This window comes from Nycticebus coucang, chromosome 2, assembly GCF_027406575.1.
Source record: "Nycticebus coucang isolate mNycCou1 chromosome 2, mNycCou1.pri, whole genome shotgun sequence".
Classification (NCBI taxonomy): Eukaryota; Metazoa; Chordata; class Mammalia; order Primates; family Lorisidae; genus Nycticebus; species Nycticebus coucang.
The window spans coordinates 63,066,114-63,090,944 of record NC_069781.1 but is presented as its reverse complement, the minus strand read 5'-3'; the positions used below and the strand labels follow the sequence as shown (position 1 = coordinate 63,090,944).

The 24,831-nt window shown below is 36.4% G+C and overlaps 1 protein-coding gene across 1 annotated transcript in view; it reads left to right on the top strand.

Annotated features, from left to right (window-relative positions):
- The window catches only part of CCDC171 (coiled-coil domain containing 171), a 473,803-nt gene that overhangs the window by 52,237 nt on the left and 396,735 nt on the right, over window positions 1-24,831 (top strand). Inside the window, exon 7 of the mRNA XM_053574177.1 lies at window positions 2,047-2,193. Within this exon, the coding sequence (XP_053430152.1) occupies window positions 2,047-2,193 (147 nt within the window). The remainder of the gene's footprint in view (window positions 1-2,046; window positions 2,194-24,831) is intronic.

Below are 24,831 nucleotides of genomic sequence, written 5' to 3'. Positions count from 1 at the left end.
ACCCCTCTGCCCTTTTCCACTACAAGGATCCAGCTTTTGGTTTGATTAGAAAATAAATTCTGTGACAAAATTCCACAGTTAAATTTATTTGACTTAATCTTAATGTCTTAATGACTTAATCTTTATGTCAACTACATGAGGTGTAGACCTTGGAATTCTTGTGTGTTAACAGTGCATACCACATTTGGATTATATTGATAAGACCATGAACTTCAGTATTTGAACATACAACCCCCAGGGATTTATATAATAAATACCCCAATATAACTCACCAATACCATTCATATAACCAATACTCACTGCCTAGATGATGTTAGTGTGTGTTATATTTGGTTCAAAATTAAAAACATGGGCGGCGCCTGTGGCTCAGCGGGTAGGGCGCCGGTCCCATATGCCGGAGGTGGCGGGTTCAAACCCAGCCCCGGCCAAAAAAAAAAAAAAAACAAAATTAAAAACATATAATAAATTGTCATATTGTTAAAGATTAACTATTCTGAATCACTTCTCCATCCTACTACTACTTAATCCCTAAAAGATAATCATCATTCTGAAGTTGACATTTAATTTTCTCTCTGTATATATTGATTGAATTATTCTCATATATATATTTCTTAATTTCAGCTTGCTTGTTCATTCTTTTTTGTTTGAAGTACTGTTTTTTTTTTTTGTTCATTTTCTTCTTCCTCTGGAGATGCTCTTTCCCATTGCCTCCCCAGTAGCTGGGATTACAGACGCCCACCACACCGTCCGGCTGTTTTTGATGTTGTTAGTACAGACGGGGTCTTACTCTGGCTCACCGCTGCTCATACTGGTCTCGAACCTCTGAGCTCAGACAATCCACCCTCCTCGGCCTCCCACAGTGCTGGGACTACAGGTGTGAGCCACCACGCCCGGCTTATTTTTTTCTTTTTTAAAAAAATATGTAGTATCATACAATATGCATCTTGGTTCAACTTTCATTTTTCACTTATGCTTTTGAGATTTATTCAAGTTAATGAAATAGCTCTGGTTCATTCATTTTTACTGCTATGTAGTATCTTTTTTTGGTGGAGGATTCTTGTTTTTACTAGACAATTTCTTTTTTTTGGCCGGGGCTGGGTTTGAACCTGCCACCTCTGGCATATGGGACCGGCGCCCTACTCCTTGAGCCACAGGCGCCGCCCAGACAGTTTCTAATTTAATCCTCTGTAAATACTGTAATTTATTAATTACCTGATTTTATTTTCTTTTGTTTCTGACAGAATACCTGAAACTCAGTAAATTAATAAAGAAGCAGCAAATTATTTCTTTTTCCTTTATTGATATACAACATTTTATATATTTATAGAGTATCTGTGAGTGCTTTATACCTGCATAAAATATGTAATGATGAAGTCAGTTAGTTACTATGGAGAATACCTGTGATATGCGTGTTAACTTTGTGTTTGAACTTCCAGTAAAATTCAACTCTTATTTCTGAGTTGAGTTGGAAAAGGAGATTGAGAGATTTTAGTAGAATACTACCTGAAGTTATTCGTCTATCAATAGAATAGTAAAGATATGAAAACTTTTTGAAAACTAAAGAGGAAATGATACATAGTCATCTAGTAGATGGAATTTTAAGAGCTATAAGCATGTAGTTGAAGTACTATGAGCTCATGTGAACATTATTAGGCATTCCAGCTAATCATGCCTTATTATACAAAGGAACAGTATACATTTGAATAACTAAATACTTCAGAATTTTAATGAGGGGGGGAAATATATGTGATAGTTGAACAACACCATGGTGTAAAGACCCTTAGAGGTCAATTGAACATTTTAGTATGCTATACATATTTTTCATTATGATATGTATTAATCAGCCTTTTAAATTGTAAAACTTCAGTAGTGCTTTTAAAACAAATGTTTATTCTGAAACATTGCTGGAAGATATCTGGCTTGCTTGTATAAATTAACCTGTTGTGCTTGAAGCCAAGATTTAGTGACTCACTGCCTTCTGTATGGTAACTTTTAGTCATTGATGGCATATAAACTTTACTGATGCAAAAATTAATCATTTTCCAGGAGCAAGATAGTGCTGTACAAAATATGCAGAAGAAAGTAGAAAAATTAGAAGCAGAACATATGGATTGCTCTGACCTTTTACGTCGACAAACAAGTGAACTTGAATTTAGCACTCAACGTGAGGAACGCCTTAGAAAAGAATTTGAGGTATGTTTTCTTATTCTTTTACAACACACACACCTATATATGTTATCCATTTAGTGATTTAAGTTTAGACAAAGTTTTTACTCTGCAATAAAATACAAAACTAATTTGGGGAGGCATTTATTTATATTATATATTTGGGTTTTTCTGAAAACTTTTATGTCTGAGTAAAGTATTTTATATTTTGCCCTAATTTTTAAAATCTGTTTTTTTTTTTTTTTTGAGACAGAGTCTCAAGCTGTTGCTCTGGGTAGAGTGCTGTGGTGTCACTACTCACAGCAACTTCCAACTCTTGGGCTTAAGCGATTCTTTTGCTTCAGCCTCCCAAGTATCTGGGACTACAGGTGCCTGCCACAATGCCTGGCTATTTTTTTTGTTGTTGCAGTTGTCATTGTTGTTTTAGCAGGCCTGGGCTGGGTTTGAACCCACCAGCCTCGGTGTATGTGGCTGGCACCTTACCCACTGAGCCATGGGTGCTGCCCCGAATCTGTTCCTTTTTAACAACTCTTATGGAATATTTGAGAAGTTTGAGAGTAATTGTTTACATTATAAGGTTGAAGAAGCAACACAGGGAAATATTTGGTGTACATAGGTTCTAAAAGATGAAAGTAATATTAAATTCTAATTTTATAGTTTGAATCATGTATTAGCAGATTTTGTGAAATGCTTTTTAGATGAGACTTTAGATACAAAAGCAGCATCAATTTACAAATGAAAAATAGGATTTTTATGAGTGAATGATACTAAAAATAACTAATTAATAGTGAGAGAAATCTAATAGATTAGTTAATCTTTTAAAAATTTGGCCAAAAACTGCATTAAAAAAAAAAAGAAAAGAAAAGAATGTCATTTTTATTTATTATTTATTTTTTAATTCATTATTTTTTATTAAATCATAACTTTGTACATTGATGCATTTATGGGGTTCAGGGTACTGCTTCAATACAATGTGAAATGCTTACATTGAACTAAGTAACGCATCCATCACAATTATATTCATTTCTTAATAGTTTTGAAATGTACCATTGCATCATGCACATTAGGTGAGGTCCCCCCAAATATCCTCCCTCCTTCCATATCCCCCCTCCCATCCCCTCTCTCTCTTCTTCCCTTCTATTTTCTGGACTATAGTTATGTTTTGCCATTCATATGCGTGTGTAGGTAGTTATATATTGATTTCATAGTAGTATTGAGTACATTGGATACTTTTTTCCCCATTCTTGAGATACTTTACTAAGAAGAATATGTTCCACCTCCATCCATGTAAACATAAAAGATGTGAAGTCTCCATCTTTTTTATGGCTGCATAGCATTCAATAGTGTATATATACCACAATTTATTAATCCATTCATGGGTTGATGGGCACTTGGGCTGTTTCCATGTCTTGGTTATTATGAATTGGGCTGTAATAAACATTCTGGTGCAGATGTCTTTGTTGTAAAATGATTTTTGATCATCTGGGTATATACCTAGTGGAGGAATTGCAAGATGAAACGGTAGGTCTACTTTTAGTTCCTTGAGTGTTCTCCAAACTTCTTTTCAAAAACGTTGTATTAGCTTGCATTTCTACCAGCAGTGTAGAATTGTTCCCTTCTCTTCACATCCACGCCAACATCTGTAGTTTTGGGATTTTGTGATGTAGGCTAATCTTACTGGAGTTAGATGATATCTCAAAGTAGTTTTGATTTGCATTTCCCTGATGATTAAGGATGATGAGCATTTTTTCATTTGTTTGTAGGCCATGCACCTGTCTTCATCAGAGAAGTTTCTGTTCAAGTCTCTTGCCCACATAGAAATGGGGTTATTTATTCTTTTCTTATTGATTAGTTTGAGTTCTCTGTTGATTCTAGTTGTCAGACCTTTGTCGGAAGCATAACCTGCAAAAATCTTCTCCCATTCTGAAGGTTGTCTGTTTGCTTTACTTACTGTGCTCTTGGCTGTGCAAAAGGTTTTTAGTTTGATCAGATCCCAGTTATGTATTTTTGGTGTTGCTTCAATCACCCGTGGAGTCCTCCTCATAAAGTATTCTCCTAGGCCAATTTCTTCAAGCGTTTTCCCTGCACTCTCTTCTAGTATTTTTATAGTTTCATGTCTTAAGTTTATGTCTTTTATCCAGTGAGAATCAATTTTTGTTAATGGTGAAGGGGGGGTGTCCAGTTTCAGTCTTCTACAGGTTGCCAGCCAGTTCACCCAACATCATTTGTTAAATAGGGAATCTTTTCCCCACTGAATATTTTTGATAGGCGTGTTGAAGAGCAAATGGCGATAAGTAGCTGGGTTCATCTCTTGGTTCTCTATTCTGTTCCATAAATCTACCTCTCTGTTTTTGTGCCAGCACCATGCTGTTTTGATCACAATAGATTTATAGTATAGCTTGAAGTCCGGTAAGGTGATACCTCCTGATTTGTTCTTATTTCTGAGTAATATATTTGCTATTCAAGTTTTTTTCTGATTCCATGTAAAACGAAGTACTATTTTCTCAGGTTCTTTAAAGTATGACAATGGTGCTTTAATAGGGATTGCATTAAATCTGTAAATTGCTTTGGGTACTATGGACGTTTTAACAATATTGATTCTTCCCAGCATGAGCATGGTGTGTTTTTCCATTTGTTAACATCTTCAGCTATTTCTTTTCTCAGAGTTTCATAGTTCTCCTTATAGAGATCTTTCACGTCCTTTGTTAGGTAAATTCCCAAGTATTTCATTTTCTTTGGCACTTATTGTAAAAGGAATAAAGTCCTTTATTGTTTTTTCAGCTTGACTATTGTTGGCATATATAAAAGCTACTGATTTGTAAGTACTGATTTTGTATCCTGAGATGCTGCTGTATTCCTCGATCACTTCTAAGAGTTTTGAAGTTGAGTCCCTGGGATTTTCCAGGTATAGGAAAGAGTGAAGAGTGAGAGTTTGATCTCCTCTGACCCTATTTGGATACCCTTGATCGCCTTTTCTTGGCTGATTATGATGGCTAAGACTTCCATTACTATGTGGAATACCAGTGGAGACAGTGGGCATCCTTGCTCGTTCCTGATCTGAGTGGAAATGTTTTCAATTTTACACCATTCAGTATGATATTGGCTGTGGGTTTGCTATATATGACCTCTTATTAGTTTAAGAAATGTCCCTTCTATGCCTATTTTCTTAAGAATTCTGATCATGAAAGGATGCTGGATATTATCAAAGGCTTTTTCTGCATCAATTGAGAGAATCATATGGTCTTTGTTTTTTATTGTATTGAGGTGATGTATTATATTTATAGATTTGTGTATGTTGAACCAACCCTGTAACCCTGGAATAAAACCAACTTGATTATGGTGTATAATTTTTTTGATGTGTTGTTGAATTCTGTTTGCTAAGATCTTATTGAATATTTTTTCATTGATATTCATTAATGATATTGGTCTATAATTTTCTTTCTTTGTTGGATCCTTTTCTGGTTTGGGGATCAGGGTTATATTTGCTTCATAGAATGTGTTGGGAAGTAACACATTTCTGTATGTTTTGGAAAATGTTGTATAGTATAGGTACTAGTTCCTCTTGAAAGGGTTGATAGAATTTGGATGTGAAGCCATCTGGTCCTGGACTTTTCTTTTAAGGGAGATTTCTTATTGTTGATGCTATTTTAGTGGTTGATATAGGTCTATTCAAGATTTCTAATTCTTTCTGGTTGAGTCTAGGAAGGTGGTATGCTTCCGGGTATTGGTCCATTTCCTTGAGATTTTTATATTTCTGGGAATAGAGATTTTTATAGTAATCATTGAGGATTTTTTCTTTATTTCTGAAGTGTCTGTTGTTATTTCTCCCTTATTGTTTCTGATAGATGATATTAGAGATTTTACTTTTCTATTTCTGGTTAGGTGGGCCAAAGGTTTATCAATTTTGTTAATCTTTTAAAAAAAACAAGTTTTTGTTTTGTTGATCTTCTGAATGATTCTTTTGTTTTCAATTTCATTTAATTCTGCCCTAATTTTGGTTATTTCTTTTATTCTGCTAGGTTTGGGCTTGAAATATTCTTCTTTTTCCAGTTACTTGAGATAATCCATTAAGTTGTTGGCTTCCTCTCTTTCTGTTTTCTTGATAGAGGCTTCCAATGCTATAAATTTCTGTTTTAGGACTGCCTTTTCAGTATCCCACAGATTTTGATAATTTATGTCTTTGTTATCATTTAGTTCAAAAAATTTGGTGTTTCCTTCTTAATCTCATCTTTGACCCAGCTATCATTCAGCCTAAGATTATTTAGCTTCCATGACATTGTTTGAGTATGAAGATTCCTGTTGCTGTTGAGTTCAACTTTTATTCCACGGTGAGGTTAGACTTGTGTCCTAGGATATGATCTATTTTAGAGGATGACCCATGGGCTGATGAGAAGAATGTATATGCCGTTTTATTAGGGTGAAATGTTCTGTAGAGGTCTGTAAAGTCCATTTGTTCTATGGTCATATTTAAGTCTAGTATTTCTTTGTTCTTCTTGGAGGATCTATTCAAAACTGTCAAAGGTGTGTTAAAATCTCAAACTATTACAGTACAGGAAGATACCAAGTTGTTCATATCCATTAGGGTCTGCTTTATGAATTGAGGAGCATTCTGGTAGGGTGCATAAAAGTTAATTATCGAGATCTCTTCATGTTGGGTGTTTCCCTTGACAAATATATAGTGACCTTCCTTATCATTCTTTATCTTTGTTGGTTTATAGCCAATTGTATCTGCTACTAAAATTGCAACCCCTGCTTTTTTCTGGTTTCCATTTGCCTGTATTATACAAGTCCATCCCTTCACCCTGAGTCTATATTTTTCCTTTAAGGTAACATGAGATTCTTGTATACAGCAGATACCCGGTCTGAGTTTATGTATCCAGTCAGCCAGCCTGTGCCTCTTTAGAGGACAATTTAAATCATTCACATTAATTGAGAGAATTGATAAGCCTGGTTGTGTTTTGGGTGTCATGATTTTCGGATATATAGTGGACCTTTTTAATCCTTTCACCTCTGTGGACGTTGGGTTTTGTTCAAAAACTTCTGGGTGAGTTTACTTTGGAGGTAGAGCATTGCACTGGTCATTGTGGAGGATGGGTCTGAGAATGTCCTGGAAAGCAGGTTTAGTTATGGCAAATTTCTTCAACATGTCTATGTCATTAAAGTATTTGATTTCTCCATCACAAATGAAACTCAGTTTAGCTGGATAGATGATCCTGGGCTGGACGTTGTTTTGTTTTAGGGAGACTGAAGGTTGATGACCATCTTCTTCTGCCTTGAAACGTTTCAGCAGAGAGATCTGCAGTCAGTCTGATATTTCTCCCTTTGTAGGTGATGCTTTTCTTACATCTGGCTGCTTTCAGAATTTTCTCCTTCATCTTTACTTTGACAAAGTTAATCACAATGTGTCTAGGGGTTGCTTTATTTGAATTGAGTCTTGCTGGGGTTCTGAAGCTGTCTGCTATCTGAGGTTCTGTATCTCTTGCAATGCTTGGGATATTTTCCTCCAAAATCTCTTGGAGTAGAGCACCTGTACCTTTAGGACCATCCTCTTCTTTTTCGGGAATTCCTGTAAGACGAATGTTTGATCTTTTGGTGTGATACCACAACTCTCTCAGGGAATGATCGGTGTTTGCTCTCCATTTGTCTGCCTCTTTGAGTGTTTGAGAACGTTCAAAGCTTTGTATTCAGTTTCAGAGATCCTTTCTTCTGCCTAGTCAATTCTATTACTGAGGGATTCTACTGTATTTTGGAGATCCTCGACTAACTTTTTTGTTTCCTTGAGCTCTGCTATCTCTTTTCTCATTATGTCTATATCTTTGGTGACTTGGGCTTTGAATTCATTAATTTCTTTCTTTTTTTTTTTTTTTGTAGAGACAGAGTCTCACTGTACCACCCTCGGGTAGAGTGCCGTGATGTCACACGGCTCACAGCAACCTCCAACTCCTGGGCTTAAGCAATTCTCTTGCCTCAGCCTCCGGAGTAGCTGGGACTACAGGCGCCCGCCACAACGCCCGGCTATTTTTTGGTTGCAGTTTGGCCGGGGCTGAGGTTTGAACCCGCCACCCTCGGCATATGGGGCTGGCGCCCTACTCACTGAGCCACAGGCGCCGCCCCCATTAATTTCTTGAGACAACTTTAGAACTACTCTTTGGAATTCAATTTCCATCTTTTCTTCCATTCTATTTATGTTACTTGCAATCCATATTCTGAATTAGATTTCTGACATTGCTGCCATTTGTCTATGCATGGCATCTTCAGTTGTATCTCCTTTGTCATTTCCTGGGGGTGTGGTGGTGGTGGTTGATCTACTCTGGTTACTCATGTTGCCAGAGTTCTGTTGAGTCCACACCATGTTTATTTTCCACCGTTTGGTTATTAGAACTGGTAGAGTGAGATTGAATTGGGGATCCCAGGTAGTAGAGATAGCCCCTTACCAAAGCACTAGGCTTTGTAATTGTGGCTTATCTCCTACAACCTTACAAAGGCCTCTTTCAGAGTTTTAGCCAGAGACTCTGAGGACCTACTTGGTGAGATAGCACAAGCTAGCTGTGTTTTGATATCAGCCAACCTCTACCCTATCCTAAGAAACCACAGTATTAGGTTTACATTTCAACTATGAAGAGAATCAAACAGCTGCGGTGCCAAGCCCCGACCCTTCAGTTCTTTTCTGCTACAGAACTTTGAAGGTCAGCCTCAGAATGTCCCAGAGTGGATAGCCCCAGACTCAGGTTCCAACCAAATTGTCTAAGGCATTGCAAACCCTGCCCAAAAGAGAGGGATTTAAGGGTCTCCAAAAGCACAATTGTAGATAGGGATCCACACTCCCACCCGCCAGACTCAGTCCACACTGTTGTCCACTTCTCTGCTCACAGGCCCAGCTGGAGCCAGACGCCATGCTTCCACCCACTAATCTCCGTCCACATTCAGCTAGCCTCTGCTTACCAGACCAGTTGGAGTCAGGGGACCAAGCCCCCGCCTGTCAGTCTCAGTCCACTGCCTGGCAAGCCTCTGTCCGCAGGCTCTGTTGGAGTCAGGGTACCACACCCTGCCCACAGGTCTTAGTCCTCACCTGGTAAACCTCTGCTCACCAGCCCTGCTGGAGACAGTGGGCCATGCCCTAGCCCTCAGGTCTTAGTTCACACCCAGTAAGCCATTGCTCAAGGGTTCTGTTGGAATCAGGGGAACATGCCCTTCCTCTCAGGTCGCAGTCCATGCCTATCAAGCCTCTGCTCACAGGCACAGCAGGAGCTGGGGACCAGCCCTGTCTGCTGACTCAGTCCACACAGGGCAACCACTCTCCCGCTGTGGGTGCTATCAGAGCCGGGAGTTCTGCACCCTTTTCCGCCAGACACAGCCTGAACCGAGGGTCAACACTATCACTGGCCGGGCGTAGTCATAACCAGGGGACTGCTCCTCCTCCCACCGTGTGTCCCTTTCTCCCTACACCCTCTTTCTTCCTCGTTAGTCACAGATTCCGTCCTGATGGTTGGTGGACCACACTATGCCCAGTTCTCTCAGGACAAGACTGAACACTCTGTGCTCTACAGGGGGCAGAACTTAAGGCTGCCATGTGAGGGGAAAGGGTGGAATGGGAGTTTGGACTTGTGGGGAAAATATCTGTTCAATTTTATGTCTGGTGGGGTGGTGTCTAGGTTCTTAAGTGGGATCTCCCTGGAGAAAGAGACCTGGAGTTTAGCTGCTCTCTCCACAGCGGTAAACTGAGAGGTCTTTTATTCCCTGCTCATTCACAGATAGCCTTCAGCAGGCCCCCTGCTTGGGGGAGGGGTCTCCCATCCTCTAGTCAATAGGCTTTGTACCTGTAATTTGTTTTCTTGAATGCTCTTCCTTGGAGTTACAGCTTGCTGAACTTCCTTTTTGGCTCAGCTCCCCATCTTTGGCTTCATAGTCTGATTCTGTCTGGTTTTTCTTCCTCTGCTCAGGAGTCTCTGCTGAGGGTTGCTACCAGTCGGCTGTCTTCTGATTTTTTTCTGAGATAGAGAACTATTGGAAAGTTTACAGCAGAGGAGTGCCATGCCTTATTTATATTGTAAAAGCATTATTCTGGATACTCTTTGGAGAACAGATTGAAAAAGACCATTTAGGAAACTACTAAAATAATGTACATGAGAGAATATGGTGTGTTAGGCCCCTAACTATAAGTTAGTGATAGAAGAGGTGGTCAAATTTGGATATATTTTAGAAGATAGAACTAACAGAATTTGTTAATTTTTTTGGCTGTTGTGAGAGAAAAAGGAGTAAAGGAGTAAAGGATAATGCCAAAGATTTGGGTTTGAGCACACAGGTGAATGGCATTTAATGAACACAAGTAGAATACGTTTGAGAGAGATCAGGAGTTTGGTTTTTGATATGTTAAATTTAACATGCCTGTAGGTTAACCAGGTGGAGATATTGAGTAGGCTGTTGAATGTATGAGCATTGGGTTTAGGTAAAGTCTTATAGTAGGGTGATAAGTGGATGTAATGAATGTTACATTGGAAAATTTTCAAGTGTTACAATCTCAAGGTCTTTTTTTTTTCTGTTTCTTTAGTTTTTGCAAAGAGTTATGTGCTAGTTTCTATTTTGGTGGTTATAAAATGGAAGAAGGAAGTAGAGGAAGAATCTAGGCATCATGCATTTTAATATGCAGAGTCTCCCTGGTTTCAGTCTGGTGTACCCATCTCCCTGTCCCCTCCATTGGTATTTCTGTGTTTAACCACGGGTTCATATTCATGTTCTCCAGATAATATATGTATACTTTCAGCTTATATGAAGGTTAGGGAAGGGTAGTGGTTGGCTACTTGTGATAGAGGTGGATGCCTGGAGGTATAACTTCTCATATTGATGGTTAAAAAAACTTTATTGAGATGTAATTTGCATTCTAATAAATTCAAAAATTTTAAGTGTACAGGTCAGTTGTTCTTATTATATTTACAGCATTGTGATATAACCATCACCAGAATCAATTTTAGAACATGTGCATTACCCTATATAGGGGAAATTGGGTTAATAACAGAGGAAACTATTGATGCCAAACATCAAGTTGGCAAGATAAAATTACAGTTCTACCACAAATGGTCTAATTTTTTATAAGACTAGAGGATGAATAAAAACATGAGATTATATTCTAAGTAATATTTTAGTATATGTGTCGCCAAAGCAAGCACAATTCTAAGTAATATTTTAACTTACTTTTCTCTTGTGCTAAACATCTTTTCAGGCCAATAAATTCAGGAATGTATCATCATAACTTATATCATCATTTTAATACTGTGTGGTTTGTTAGTGGCTTATTAAAAAAATTAGGATAGAGTTAATGTTCTGAATATTAGAATTTAAAATCATTCAAGGGTCACTGTGTATGCTATAAAACCCTCTGATCATGACAAAAACATTTTAATTATGTGATAGTTTTGAAGAAGTACTAGGTAATAGTGATTTATTTTTTGTCGATAGAATTCTTGATAAGCCAATTTTGACTTGGTTGAGAAAAGCTCTAATCCCTAAGCTTTATCATGTGTTTTGGATAATTCAGTTTTGAGTTTTTCCTGTAAAATATTTATTTATTTGCAGTTTTGGCTGGGGTTTGAACCCACCACCTCCGATATATAGGGTCGGTGCCCTACTCTTTTGAGCCATAGGCACCGCCCCTCCTGTAAAATATTTAGTACCGTTATTTATTTTAGACTGCTTTTATCCTTACTGTATGATTTTTCTTCATTGCTCTGTAAATACTTTTGATAATGCCAGTTCTCTGCTTTTGGAAAATTTGAAGCTTTTGAAGCAGTCTAAATACTCTCTATTTTTATTCTATTTATAAGAATTTTGTAAGGGACAGGTATAGTCTTCTGACTTATTTATGATACTTTATTTAGATTCCTTTTAAAAACTTTGCTTAATCTTCTACCATAATCTTCTTTACTGCTCTTCATGAAAGGTAATATAAGAATATTTACTTAACCTTCATTTTATATGATTCATAAACAGCTCTCCACCTAGAATTTCAAGCAAGTAGAAAAACAACAATAATAGTGTAAAGAACTTGGATGATTTTGCTGAGTAGATATATAAAAAGTATAATCACCCTTGCTGACAAAACACATTTCCCTAATATTTATTTTGCTTTAAACTGATAGAAGATTAAGCAATTATCCACTCATGATAAAATTAGGTAGACATACTTAAGGCTAAATTTAGGAACATAGCTGCAAAATTTTGTCTGATATTCAAAAACTGGATTAAAAGGCAGTAAAATAAAAAAAAAACAAAATTTTGCTTTGTATTACGTATATTATGAATTATATTATGTATAATATTAGTGAATATGTTTTGTATTGGGTATTTGACCAGATGGTAGCATAATGAACAAGAAGTTAAATTTATTTAAAAGTCACAAAGCAGCATTAATTTTGCCTCTGAGCTGTTCTCATATACTGTGCTGGCTACGTGGAGAATAAGAAATCTACTTAAAAACAAACCAACCAGGTTTGGCGCCTGGAGCTCAGTGGTTAGGGCGCCGGCCACATACACTGAGGCAGGTGGTTTTGAACCTGGCCTGGGCCTGCTAAATAACAATGACAATTGCAACAACAACAACAAAAATAGCTGGGCATTATGGCGGGTGCCTGTCTTTCCAGCTACTTGGGAGGCTGAGGCAAGAGAATTGCTAAGCTCCAGAGTTTGACGTTGCTGTGAGCTGTGACACTATGGCACTATACTGAGGGCAACAAAGTGAGACTCTTAAAAAAAAAAAAAGAAAGAAAGAAAAACCAAACAAAACCCCAAACCAACTAACCACAAACACCTTCAAATCAGAATGCCTTGTTACATACTATATTAGGCCTTTTTTTGGTAAAATATACCATGTTATTATAAAAGTCAAATGAGAAGTTAAATAACAAGAAGTTAAAAATATTTCTACAGAGAATTTTATGCTAGATTTACATTTAATTGTGGAGACATTAGCTAGTAGTTCTAGGTATTTGAGTACTACTCAAGTAATTGTCAGTTATATTTTTAAAACAGTTAAGCTTGGATAATAATAAAGAGGCAAGTTACTAAAATTTTACTTTAGTAGAACATGTTATTTAATATCAGATTAAAGCAACTAATATAGACATTTAGCCTAATGTTTTAAATTCTAGTGAAACTTTTTAGCAGTTGCTTTCATGAAAGGTGTTTTCTTTATGTGCCTGACCCAAATAAGTTTGTATATATATAAGACCCAAATAAGTTTGTGTATATATATATATATATATATATATATGTTTGCATCTTATAGCTTATAAGATTTTTAAATTTTATATATATATATGAAATAATTTAAAAATCTTATAAGCTATATACCACTGTGTGGCTTAATCATTTTAACATGGATCAATGGTTTCTTAGATTAAAAAAAAAGACAAACTCCCAGTCCAATTTAATAAATTTGTTGTTGGATACCACAGAATCAAGGGAAAAGTGAACTGGAAAAAGAAATATCCATGGCTTTTATAAACCTCTTTACAACTAAGGGAGTTTATTATCATGGGAAATAAGCTTAACTCAATAAGAAAAGGGAAAGGAGAAGATACAAACCTAATTCTGAGAGAACTGAAGAATCTTGTGAAGATTATGGTGGAGAGAGAATAGTCCCTGCAAATAAATTCTGAATTGCTCCTGTCAGTCATATTCTATATCATAGTAATATAATGAAGGGTAGAGGGTAGCTTTTTTTCTAAATGTGTACTATACTCAAGTGAAAAAAGAAAGAAAAATGTATTTTATCTTTCATAATTGTCAATAAGGACAGCCTTTTATGATTCTTCTTTTTAAAAGCATTATGTGTTTGTAGGAATCATTTTTAAACTCCCATTTGTGTTTATTACTAACTATAATGAAATCAGCTACATTACATTGGAACTTCATTAAAGAATTTATTAAATATTCAAGTTTTTGTTTCTGAAAAAAGTAAAGAATTTTTAAGGAAACTAAATTAGTTTCTTATCATGTTAATCAGAATTTGTGACCTCCAAATTCTCTTCCTGATGGTTTCTATTTTTAGTATTTGTTATTTCTTTTATAATACCTAAATGTAATAAAACTTAAACATTTATTTAAAACTCACAAAGCAGGTGGCGCCCGTAGCTCAGTGGGTAGGGCGCCAGCCACATACACCCAGGCTGATGTGTTTGAACCCGGCCCGGGCTAGCTAAACAACAATAACAACTGCAAAACAAAAAAATAGCTGGGCGTCATGGTGGGCACCTGTAGCCCTAGCTACTTGGGAGGCTAAGGCAAGAGAATTGCTTAAGCCCAAGAGTTTGAGGTTACTGTGAGCTGTGACACCATGGCACTCTACCAGGGTGATATAATGAGACTGTCTCAAAACAAAACAAAACAAAACAAAAAAAACAAGAAAACACAAAGTAGCATTAATTTTACCTTTAAGTTGTTTTTCTTATATACTGTGCTAGCTACATGGAAAGTAAGAGAGCAACTTAAAAACAAACTAATCAAAAACACCTTTAAATCAGATTTAAAATATTAGGCCAGCACAGTGACTCATGCTGGTAATCTTAGCACTCTGGGAGGCCAAGGTGGATTGCTTGAGGTTAGGAGTCCAGACTGAGCAAGAGTGAGACCCCATCTCTACAAAAATAGCAAAAATTAGCCAGGTGTTGTGGTGGGTTCCTGTAGTCTCAGCTACTTGGGAAGCTAGAGTAAGAGGGAGGCTGAGGCAGAAGGATCACTTGAGCCCAGGAGTTTGAGGTTGCAGTGAACTAAAATGATGCCACTGTACTCTATCCAGGGTGACAATGAGATTCTGTCTCCAAAAGGAAAAAAAAAGATTTAAAATATTATATATTATGTTAGGCCTTTGTTTTGTAAAATATACCATGATGTAAAAATCAAATGAGAAAATGTAAGACTTTGAAAACTGTAGAATATTAATATTCAGCTATAGGATTGATCTCATCAGTGAAATTAATGTGTAATAGTGACACTTTGCAATGTAAGTGGTTACTAAAAAAACCCTCATATTAAAGATCAGACTAACTGAATAATATTATTAATTTTCAGATATTCGTTTAGAATAAGGATGCTAAGTAGTAAAGGTCTTATACACTGTATTTAGTTATGATTCTTCAGTTTATGATTGTGGGTAATGCAATGAAATCATGATGCTTACTTTTCAAATACTTATCAAATACTTGGAGACTTTGACCCTTCAATGCATCTTTTTGGTAATGAAAAATCTTTGAGACCAGCTTAAGGACTCAAAGTAAAGTAGCTACCTCCCACCCCCATGAAGAATAACTATTGTAGTTAAATGTTGACACATTTAATAAATTATTAATAACCACTAAATAACAATAAATTATCCTTAGAAATAAAATAAATATTATAGAATTAGTCTATGAGGATTCAGTTCGTTGGAATAATCTTTTTGAAGATGGATTATTGCTCTATTGGTTACTTGTGAAAGTGTCCATTAATGAGAATTATCATGTGATAAAAGAGAAATAAACAACCGCTTTTTCTTTACAAAAGTTATGACTTTCTGGGGTAAACTTTGTACAACAATAATATATAACATACTACTGAGAAATCATTAACTAAAATGTACTTGTGTGATAATTTCTCCTCTATTTTTCTTGATTTTTATTTTAGTGGGCTAAACTTTGTATACAGAATTTTTTTCTGCCTAACTAACTTTTCTGCGTTCATCTATATCCTCTGAGCTGGATATGTTGTATTTGCTGAGGAAAGAATATAATAGGAGCTGTTTATTTGTTCCTTCATTAAATTCATTGTACACACGTTTTCATAACTTTGGGGAAACTTTTTGAATAGTCCTGTGAAAGCCAAAGAAGCAAATGTGGTATGAAGAACATCTGGGTGTGTTTGGTTGAATTGGAGTTGTCAGCTTATGCTTGGTTTATGATAAAGTAACATGTACTGAAGAGTTGGATCGAAGATATCCTTCTTTATGTTGTCTTCTCCAAAGACTGAAAATTCACTTATGTGTAGTAGATTATCTAAATGAGCTTACTGTGGTTTAAAGAGGTATCAAATCAGACCAAAAAAAGAGGCAAACACATAGTATTTACTAGAATAAAAATCTCTTGGGAGTATATTGTAGTAGGAAAGGAGATGGCAACCAGCTAATAAATAACAAAACAAGTAATCATTTTGTGTTAAATGAAGAACTCTTTTTCATAGAGAACAGACATATAACACTTCTATTATAGGCAAAGCTGTATGTAGTTAAATTGACCTGTGGTATATATGAATTTGGGTTAGAGTTTGCATTTTAAAAAGAATTTTGTTTTGCTTTCTGTCCTTGCTTTGTTGATTACCTTGGAATCAAATACCAATGACACAGTTTATGAATGTTGTACTAGTTCTCTCAAGTGGTATTGGAAAAAATAGTCTGCGAGCAGCATGTTGATGTTCCTCTAGCACCCTCTGCTGGATATAAGAATTAATTTACCAGACTAGAAGATTAAAAAACGTATTAAGAGGTTTTTAATGTAATTTTGTCTATCAACAAAGCTTACTCTTGGAAGGAGTTTATTTAAAGATTTGAAGATTTTTTTTTTGTGTCCTTACGGAGTAATTGACAGTTTTATTAATAATAAATGGCTTATAAATTTGTTTTCTTTCGGCTATTTCATTTAAAACCAGGAAAGTGTAAAAATAAAGATGTGATCTCTAGTTTATTATTTCCACCCATTTGGTTTTGGTCTAGGTAGGAAAAATAGAACCTATTCTCGACTTTGGAATGAAAAGGAGATAATTAATTAACACAACATATACATAAAAGATGAAAAGAAGGCTTGAATTGTTGATTCTTTTATCAAGAAATCACCAGATGTTCTGCATTTTAATAAAATATACAATTACCATTTTCATAGGAAAACTTATATGCTTTTTAGAATCTGAAAAATATTTTAACACTGTTAGGGCTCAGTGCCTGTAGCTCAAGTGGCTAAGGCGCCAGCCACATAAGCCAGAGCTGGCGGATTCGAATCCAGCCCGGACCAGCCAAACAGCAATGGCAACTACAAACGAAAAATAGCTGGGCGTTGTGGCTGGGGCCTGTAGTCCCAGCTACCTGGGAGGCTGAGGCAAGAGAATCAAGAGTAGTTGGAAGTTGTTGTGAGCTGTGATGCCATGGTGCTCTACCAATGGCCACAGCTTGAGGCTCTTTCTCAAAATAAACAAACAAATAAACAACAACAACAAAAAATACTGTTAGACCAACAATGGTTCCTTTCCTCTATCTTCTTTTTTTTAGCTTTTAAATCCTTTATTATCAATGCCTATGGACTATTTCCTTGTGACTGGCTAGGCTGTTTGACTTACAGCATCTAAAATGAGCATATGGGGTACTGAGAAAACTGATTTTAATTCTTGAAGAGCAGGAACTTTATCCTATGGAGTTTACATTAAAATTTTTTTTTTATTAGCATTGGGCCTATCTAGGGTAATGCTCATTCTCATCTCAATGTTAGAATTCTCATCTCAATGTTAGAATTTCTCTGCTATTGTATACATCACACTTTAATACCTATAGGCTCTGGGGGTTCTATGTTTTAAGGATTCAAAGTTAGCTGTTTGGAAAGAACTTAGGGTCAACAGTGGGAATCTGAAGTTTAAGTTAGGTGATTGTCACTTCTCTGACACTATCCTTAGTTCTTTTACTCATGAATTTTTAAATATTTTATTGAGATATAATTCACATTTCATAAAATTTACCTTTTAAAAGTATGCATTTGGGTGGGTTTTTTTTAGACAGTTTTATTATGTCACCTTCGGTAGAGGGCTGTGATGTCACAGCTCACAGTAACTTCAAACTTTTGGGCATAAACGGATTCTCTTGCTTTAGCCTCCCAAGTAGCTGGGACTACAGGCACATGCCACAAGGCCCGGCTATTTTTGGTTGTAGTTGTCCCTGTTGTTTGACAGGTCTGGGCTGGATTTGAACTCGCCAGCTCCGGTGTATATGGCTGGTACCTTTAGCTGCTGAGCTACAGGTGCCAAGCCTGGGTGGTTTTAATATATACAGAAGTTATGTAACTATTACCATTGTCTAATTTTAGAACATTTCATCACTCCAATATGAAACCTCGTATCTATCAGCAGTCACTACTTGTTATTACTGCCTCTTTATCCCTAGCCCCTGGCAACCACTAATACACTTTCTGTCTATATGGATTTGCCTGTTTTAGATATTTCATATAAGAGATATTATATTGTACGTGGTTTTTTATATATGTTTTCAAGGTTTATTCATGTTGTAGCATGTATGGGTACTTCATTTTTTTCTGACTGGATAATATTCAGTTGTATGGATACACAACGTCTTGTTTATTCATTTATCACTTGATAGACATTTGAGTCTCTCAGCCCACCTTTGGCTATTATGAAAAATGCTACTACAAGCTTTTATGTATAATTTTTTTGTTTGAGCATGTTTTCATTTCTCTATGTATATATAGCTATACATATATCTCTATATATCTAATCTATATCTATGAATGGAGTTGCTGGGTCATATGGACACTCCATGTTTGCCACTTTGAGGAACTGCCAAATAGTTTTCCACAGCAGCTAAACCATTTTATTATGTTCTCACCAGTAATGTATGAGGTGTCCAGTTTTTCTGCATTCTATTTTCTGTTTTTTTTAAATTATAGCCATCTTAGAGAGTGTGAGAGGTATCTCTTTTTAGTTTGGATTTTCATTTCTCTAATGACTAAAAATATTGAGCATCATTTCAGGTACTTACTGGCTATTTGCATATCTTTTTTGAACAAATGTCTATTTAAGTCCTTTAGTCTTATTTTAATTAAGTTGCCTTTGTATTGTATGAGCCCTTTATTCTAAGTGTGAAACCATTATCAGGTTTATGATTTATAAGTATTTTCTCTCATTTTTTAGGTTGTCCTTTCAATTTCTTTCTTTTTTTTCTTTTATTATTATTAAATCATAGCTGTGTACATTAATGCGATCATGGGGCACCATACACTGGTTTTATAGACCGTTTGACACATTTTCATCACACTGGTTAACATAGTGTTCCTGGCATTTTCTTAGTTATTGTGTTAAGACATTTATATTCTACATTTACTAAGTTTCACATGTACCCTTTTAAGGTGCACCGCGGGTGTAATCCCACCAATACCCTTCTCTCCGCCCATCCTCCCCACTCCCCCCTCCCTTTCCCCCTTCCCCCTATTCTTAGGTTATAACTGGGTTATAGCTTTCATGTGAAAGCCATAAATTAGTTTCATAGTAGGGCTGAGTACATTGGATACTTTTTCTTCCATTCTTGAGATACTTTACTAAGAAGAGTATGTTCCAGCTCCATCCATGTAAACATGAAAGAGGTAAAGTCTCCATCTTTCTTTAAGGCTGCATAATATTTCGTGGTGTACATATACCACAATTTATTAATCCATTCGTGGATCGATGGGCACTTGGGCTTTTTCCATGACTTAGCAATTATGAATTGGGCTGCAATAAACATTCTGGTACAAATATCTTTGTTATGTTGTGATTTTTGGTCTTCTGGGTATATGCCCAGCAGAGGAATTACAGGATTGAATGGCAGATCAATTTTTAGATCTCTAAGTGTTCTCCAAACATCTTTCCAAAAGGAATGTATTAATTTGCGTTCCCACCAGCAGTGTAGAAGTGTTCCCTTTTCTTCACATCCATGCCAACATCTCTGGTCTTGGAATTTTGTGATATGGGCTAATCTTCCTGGAGTTAGATGATATCTCAAAGTAGTTTTGATTTGCATTTCTCTGATGATTAAAGATGATGAGCATTTTTACATATGTCTGTAGGCCGTGTGCCTGTCTTCTTCAGAGAAGTTTCTCTTCAAGTCCCTTGCCCAGCCTGCGATGGGATCGCTTGTTCTTTTCTTGCTTCTACATTTGAGTTCTCTGTGGATTCTGGTTATTAAACCTTTGTCAGAGACATAACCTGCAAATATCTTCTCCCATTCTGAGGGCTGCCTGCTTGCTTTACTTACTGTGTTCTTGGATGTGCAGAAGCTTTTTAGTTTGATCAGGTCCCAGTAGTGTATTTTTGAAGCTGCTTCAATTGCCCGGGGGGTCCTCCTCATAAAATACTTGCCCAGACCGATTTCTTCAAGTGTTTTCCCTGCACTCTCTTCTAGTATTTTTATAGTTTCATGTCTTAAGTTTAAATCTTTAATCCAGTGAGAGTCTATCTTAGTTAATGGTGAAAGGTGTGGGTCCAGTTTCAGTCTTCTACAGGTTGCCAGCCAGTTCACCCAGCACCATTTGTTAAATAGGGAATCTTTTCCCCAGTGAATGTTTTTAATTGGCTTGTCAAAGATCAAATAACGGTAAGTACCTGGGTTCATCTCTTGGTTCTCTATTCTGTTCCAGACATCTACTTCTCTGTTTTTGTGCCATTACCATGCTGTTTTGATCACTATCAATTTATAGTACAGTCTGGTAACATGATTCCTCCTGCTTTGTTTTTATTTCTGAGTAATGTCTTGGCTATTCGAGGTTTTTTCTGATTCCATATAAAACAAAGTATTATTTTTTCGAGATCTTTAAAGTATGACAGTGGAGCTTTAATAGGGATTGCATTAAAATTGCATATTGCTTTGGGTAGTATGGACATTTTAACAATGTTGATTCTTCCCAGCCACAAGCATGGTATGTTTTGCCATTTGTTAACATTTTCAGCTATTTCTTTTCTTAGAGTTTCATAGTTCTCTTTATAGAGATCTTTCACGTCCTTTGTTAGATAAACTCCCAAATATTTCATATTCTTTGGCACTACTGTGAATGCAACAGAATCCTTAACTGTTTTTTCAGCTTGTCTATTGTTGGTATATATAAAGGCTACCGATTTATGAATGTTGATTTTGTAACCTGAGACACTGCTGTATCCCTTGATCACTTCTAAGAGTTTTGTTGTAGAATCCCTGGTGTTTTCCAGATATATAATCATATCATCTGAGAAGAGCAAAAGTTTGATCTCTTCTGCCCCTATTTGGATCCCCTTGATCACCTTTTCTTCCCTAATTACGATGGCTAAAACTTCCATTACAATGTTAAAGAACAGTGGAGACATGGGCAGCCTTGCCTGGTTCCTGATCTGAGTGGGAATGATTTCAATTTAACTCCATTCAATATGATACTGGCTGTGGGTTTTCTGTAGATGGCCTCTATCAGTTTAAGGAATGTCTCTTTTATACCAATTTTCTTAAGTGTTCTGATTATGAAGGGATGCTGTATATTATCAAAATTTTTTCTGCATCAATTGAGAGAATCATATGGTCCTTGTTTTTTAATTTGTTTATGTGCTGAATTATACTTATAGATTTATGTATATTGAAGCAGCCTTGAGACACTGGGATAAAACCGACTTGGTCATCATATATAGTTTGATGTGTTGCTGGATTCTGTTTGTTAGGATCTTGTTGAATATTTTTGCATCTATATTCAATAGTGACACTGGTCTATAATTTTCTTTTCTTGTTGGGTCTTTTCCTGGTTTGGGGATCAGGGTGATGTTTGCTTCATAGAACGTGTTGGGTAGTCTTCCTCCTTTTTCTACCTTTTGGAACAGGTTGAGTAATATAGGTACTAATTCCTCTTTAAAGGTTTGGTAGAATTCTGACGTGAAGCCTTCTGATCTCGGGCTTTTCTTTTTAGGGAGATTTTGTATAGTTGATGCTATTTCAGAACTTGATATGGGCCTGTTCAACATTTCCACTTGATTTTGGCTAAGTCTTGGAAGGTGATGTGCTTCCAAGTATTGGTCAATTTCCTTCAGATTTTCATATTTCTGAGAACAAAGTTTCTTGTAATATTCATTAAGGATTTTTTGAATTTCTGAGGGGTCTGTTGTTATTTCGTCTTTGTCATTTCTGATTGATGACATTAGAGATTTAACTCTTTTTTTCCTGGTTAGGTAAGCCAAAGGTTTATCTATTTTATTAACCTTTTCAAAAAACCAACTTTTTGATTTATTGATCTGTTGTATAATTCTTTTGTTTTCAATTTCATTTAATTCTGCTCTAATTGTGGTTATTTCTTTTCTTCTACTGGGCTTGGGTTTGGAATGTTCTTCCATTTCCAGTTGCTTGAGATGTCCCATTAAGTTGTTAACTTCCTCTCTTTCCGTTCTCTTGAGGAAGGCTTGCAGTGCTATAAATTTCCCTCTTAGGACTGCCTTTGCAGTATCCCAGAGGTTCTGATAATTTGTGTCTTCATTGTCGTTTTGTTCTAAAAATTTGGCCATTTCCTTCTTACTCTCATGTCTGACCCAGCTATCATTCAGCATAAGGTTATTTAACTTTCATGTTTTTGTATGAGTATGCAGATTCCTGTTGTTACTGAGTTCAACTTTTATTCCATGGTGGTCCGAGAAGATGCAAGGAATAATTTCTATTCCTTTAAATTTACTGAGGTTAGACTTGTGACCTAAGATGTGATCGATTTTGGAGTATGTTCCATGGGGTGATGAGAAGTATGTGTATTCAGTTTTGTTGGGATGAAATGTTCTATAGATGTCTGCTAAATGCAGATGTTGGATGGTTAGGTTTAAATCTAAAATTTCTTTGGTCAGCTTTTTATTGGGGGATCTATTCAACACTGCCAAAGGAGTGTTGAAATCTCCGAGTATATGGAGCTGGAGGAAATCAACTTGCACACATCTGTTAGAGTTTCTCTTATAAATTGAGGCGCATTCCGGTTGGGTGCATAAATATTAATAATTGAAATCTCATCCTGTTGAGTATTACCCTTAACTAATATGAAGTCACCATTTCTTATCTTTCCTTACTTTTGTTGGTTTAAGGCCTATTGTGTCTGCAAATACAATTGCAACATCTGCTTTTTTCTGATTACCGTTTGCCTGAAATATGGACCACCATCCTTTTACCCTGTGTCTATATTTATCTTTTAAGGTAAGATGTGACTCTTGTATGCAGCAGATATTTGGCCTGAGTATTTGTATCCAGTCAGCTAACCTGTGCCTCTTTAGAGGACAGTTTAAGCTGTTCACATTAATGGAGAATATTGATAAGTCTGGTAAAATGTTGAGTATTGAGTTTTTCGAAAGTCGAGTGGACATTTTTAATCCTTTCACCACTGTGGAAGTTGGAGTTTGATCAAAAGTTTCTGAGTGAGTTTACTCTTGAGGTAGAGCATTGGGATGGTCATTATGGAGGACAGGTCTGAGATTATCCTGAAGAGCTGGTTTGGTTATGGCAAATTTCTTCAACACATGAATGTCATTAAAGTATTTAATTTCTCCATCATAAACGACACTCAGTTTAGCTGGATACAGGATCCGGGGTTGAAAGCTATTTTGCTTTAGGAGATTAAAAGTCGATGACCACCCTCTTCTGGCATGAAAAGTTTCAGTGGAGAGATCTGCAGTCATTCTAATATTCTTCCCTTTGTAGGTAATGGATTTCTTCATCTGGTTGCTTTCAGAATTTTTTCCTTCATATTAACTTTAGTAAAGTTAATTATGGTATGCCTGGGGGATGTCTTATTTGGATTGAGTCGTGCTGGGATTCTGAAACTGTCTGCTATCTGAATTTCTGAATCTCTTGGCATGTCTGGAAAATTCTCTTTCGTAATTTCATGGAGAAGGTCCTCTTTGCCTTGCGAGGCTACTTCATCACTTTCAGGAATTTCAATGAGTTGGATCTTAGCCTTCTTCGAATTATCCCAGAGCACTCTGAGACAATGATCTCTTATTTATTTATTTATTTACTTTTATTAAATCATAGCTGTGTGCATTGATATGATCATGGGGCATCATTTACTAGCTTCACAGACTGTTTACCAAGTGAGAATGATCTCTTTTTGCTCTCCATTTTTCTTCCTCTTTGAGAGTTTGGGAGCGTTCAAAGGCTTTGTCTTCAATGTCAGAAATCCTTTCTTCTGCTTGCTCCACTCCTTTACTAAAGGATTCTACTGTATTTTTCAGATCTTTGAGGGCTGCAAATTCTTGCTTCAGTGCGTCAAAATCTTTGGTGGTTTTGTCTTTAAATTCGTTAAATTCTTGAGACAACTTTTGAATTTCTCCTCGAATTTCTAACTCCGACTTTTGAATTGCTCCTCGAATTTCTAATTCCAAATTTTCCTCCATTCTATTAGTGTTGTTTGCAATCCAAATTCTGAATTCGATTTCTGACATCTCAGCCAGCTGTTTATGAATGGGATCTTCAGTTACATCTGCCATATCTTTCCTTGGGGTGTGTGTGTGTGTTGATCTATTCTGGTTATTCATGTTACCAGAGTTTTTCCTCTGATTCTGCCCCATGATTATTTTACACTGTTTGACTTTTCCCCTAGAGGTTTGGCGAGGACCTGTACAGTGCTACGGCCTGAGAAACTGGGGCCCTGTTTGGTGTGGTGGGGCTAAGTGGTTTTGTCTTGTTTTCAGCTGGTCTTCATCCGATCCTAGGGAAATAGTTACTCTGGGTTGAAGTCTCAGCTGTGGAGAAATCCTAGCAATTAAGTCACCCTGCCCCCACAAAGGCAATAATTGGAAAAGGAAAATCAAACCTTTCTACAACCACACACCCAGGGCACCACTTGAATAGTCCTCGGGTGATTGGCTCAGTTCAAAAGGTCCAAATCAATTGTCTCAGTCAGCACCTGTCTC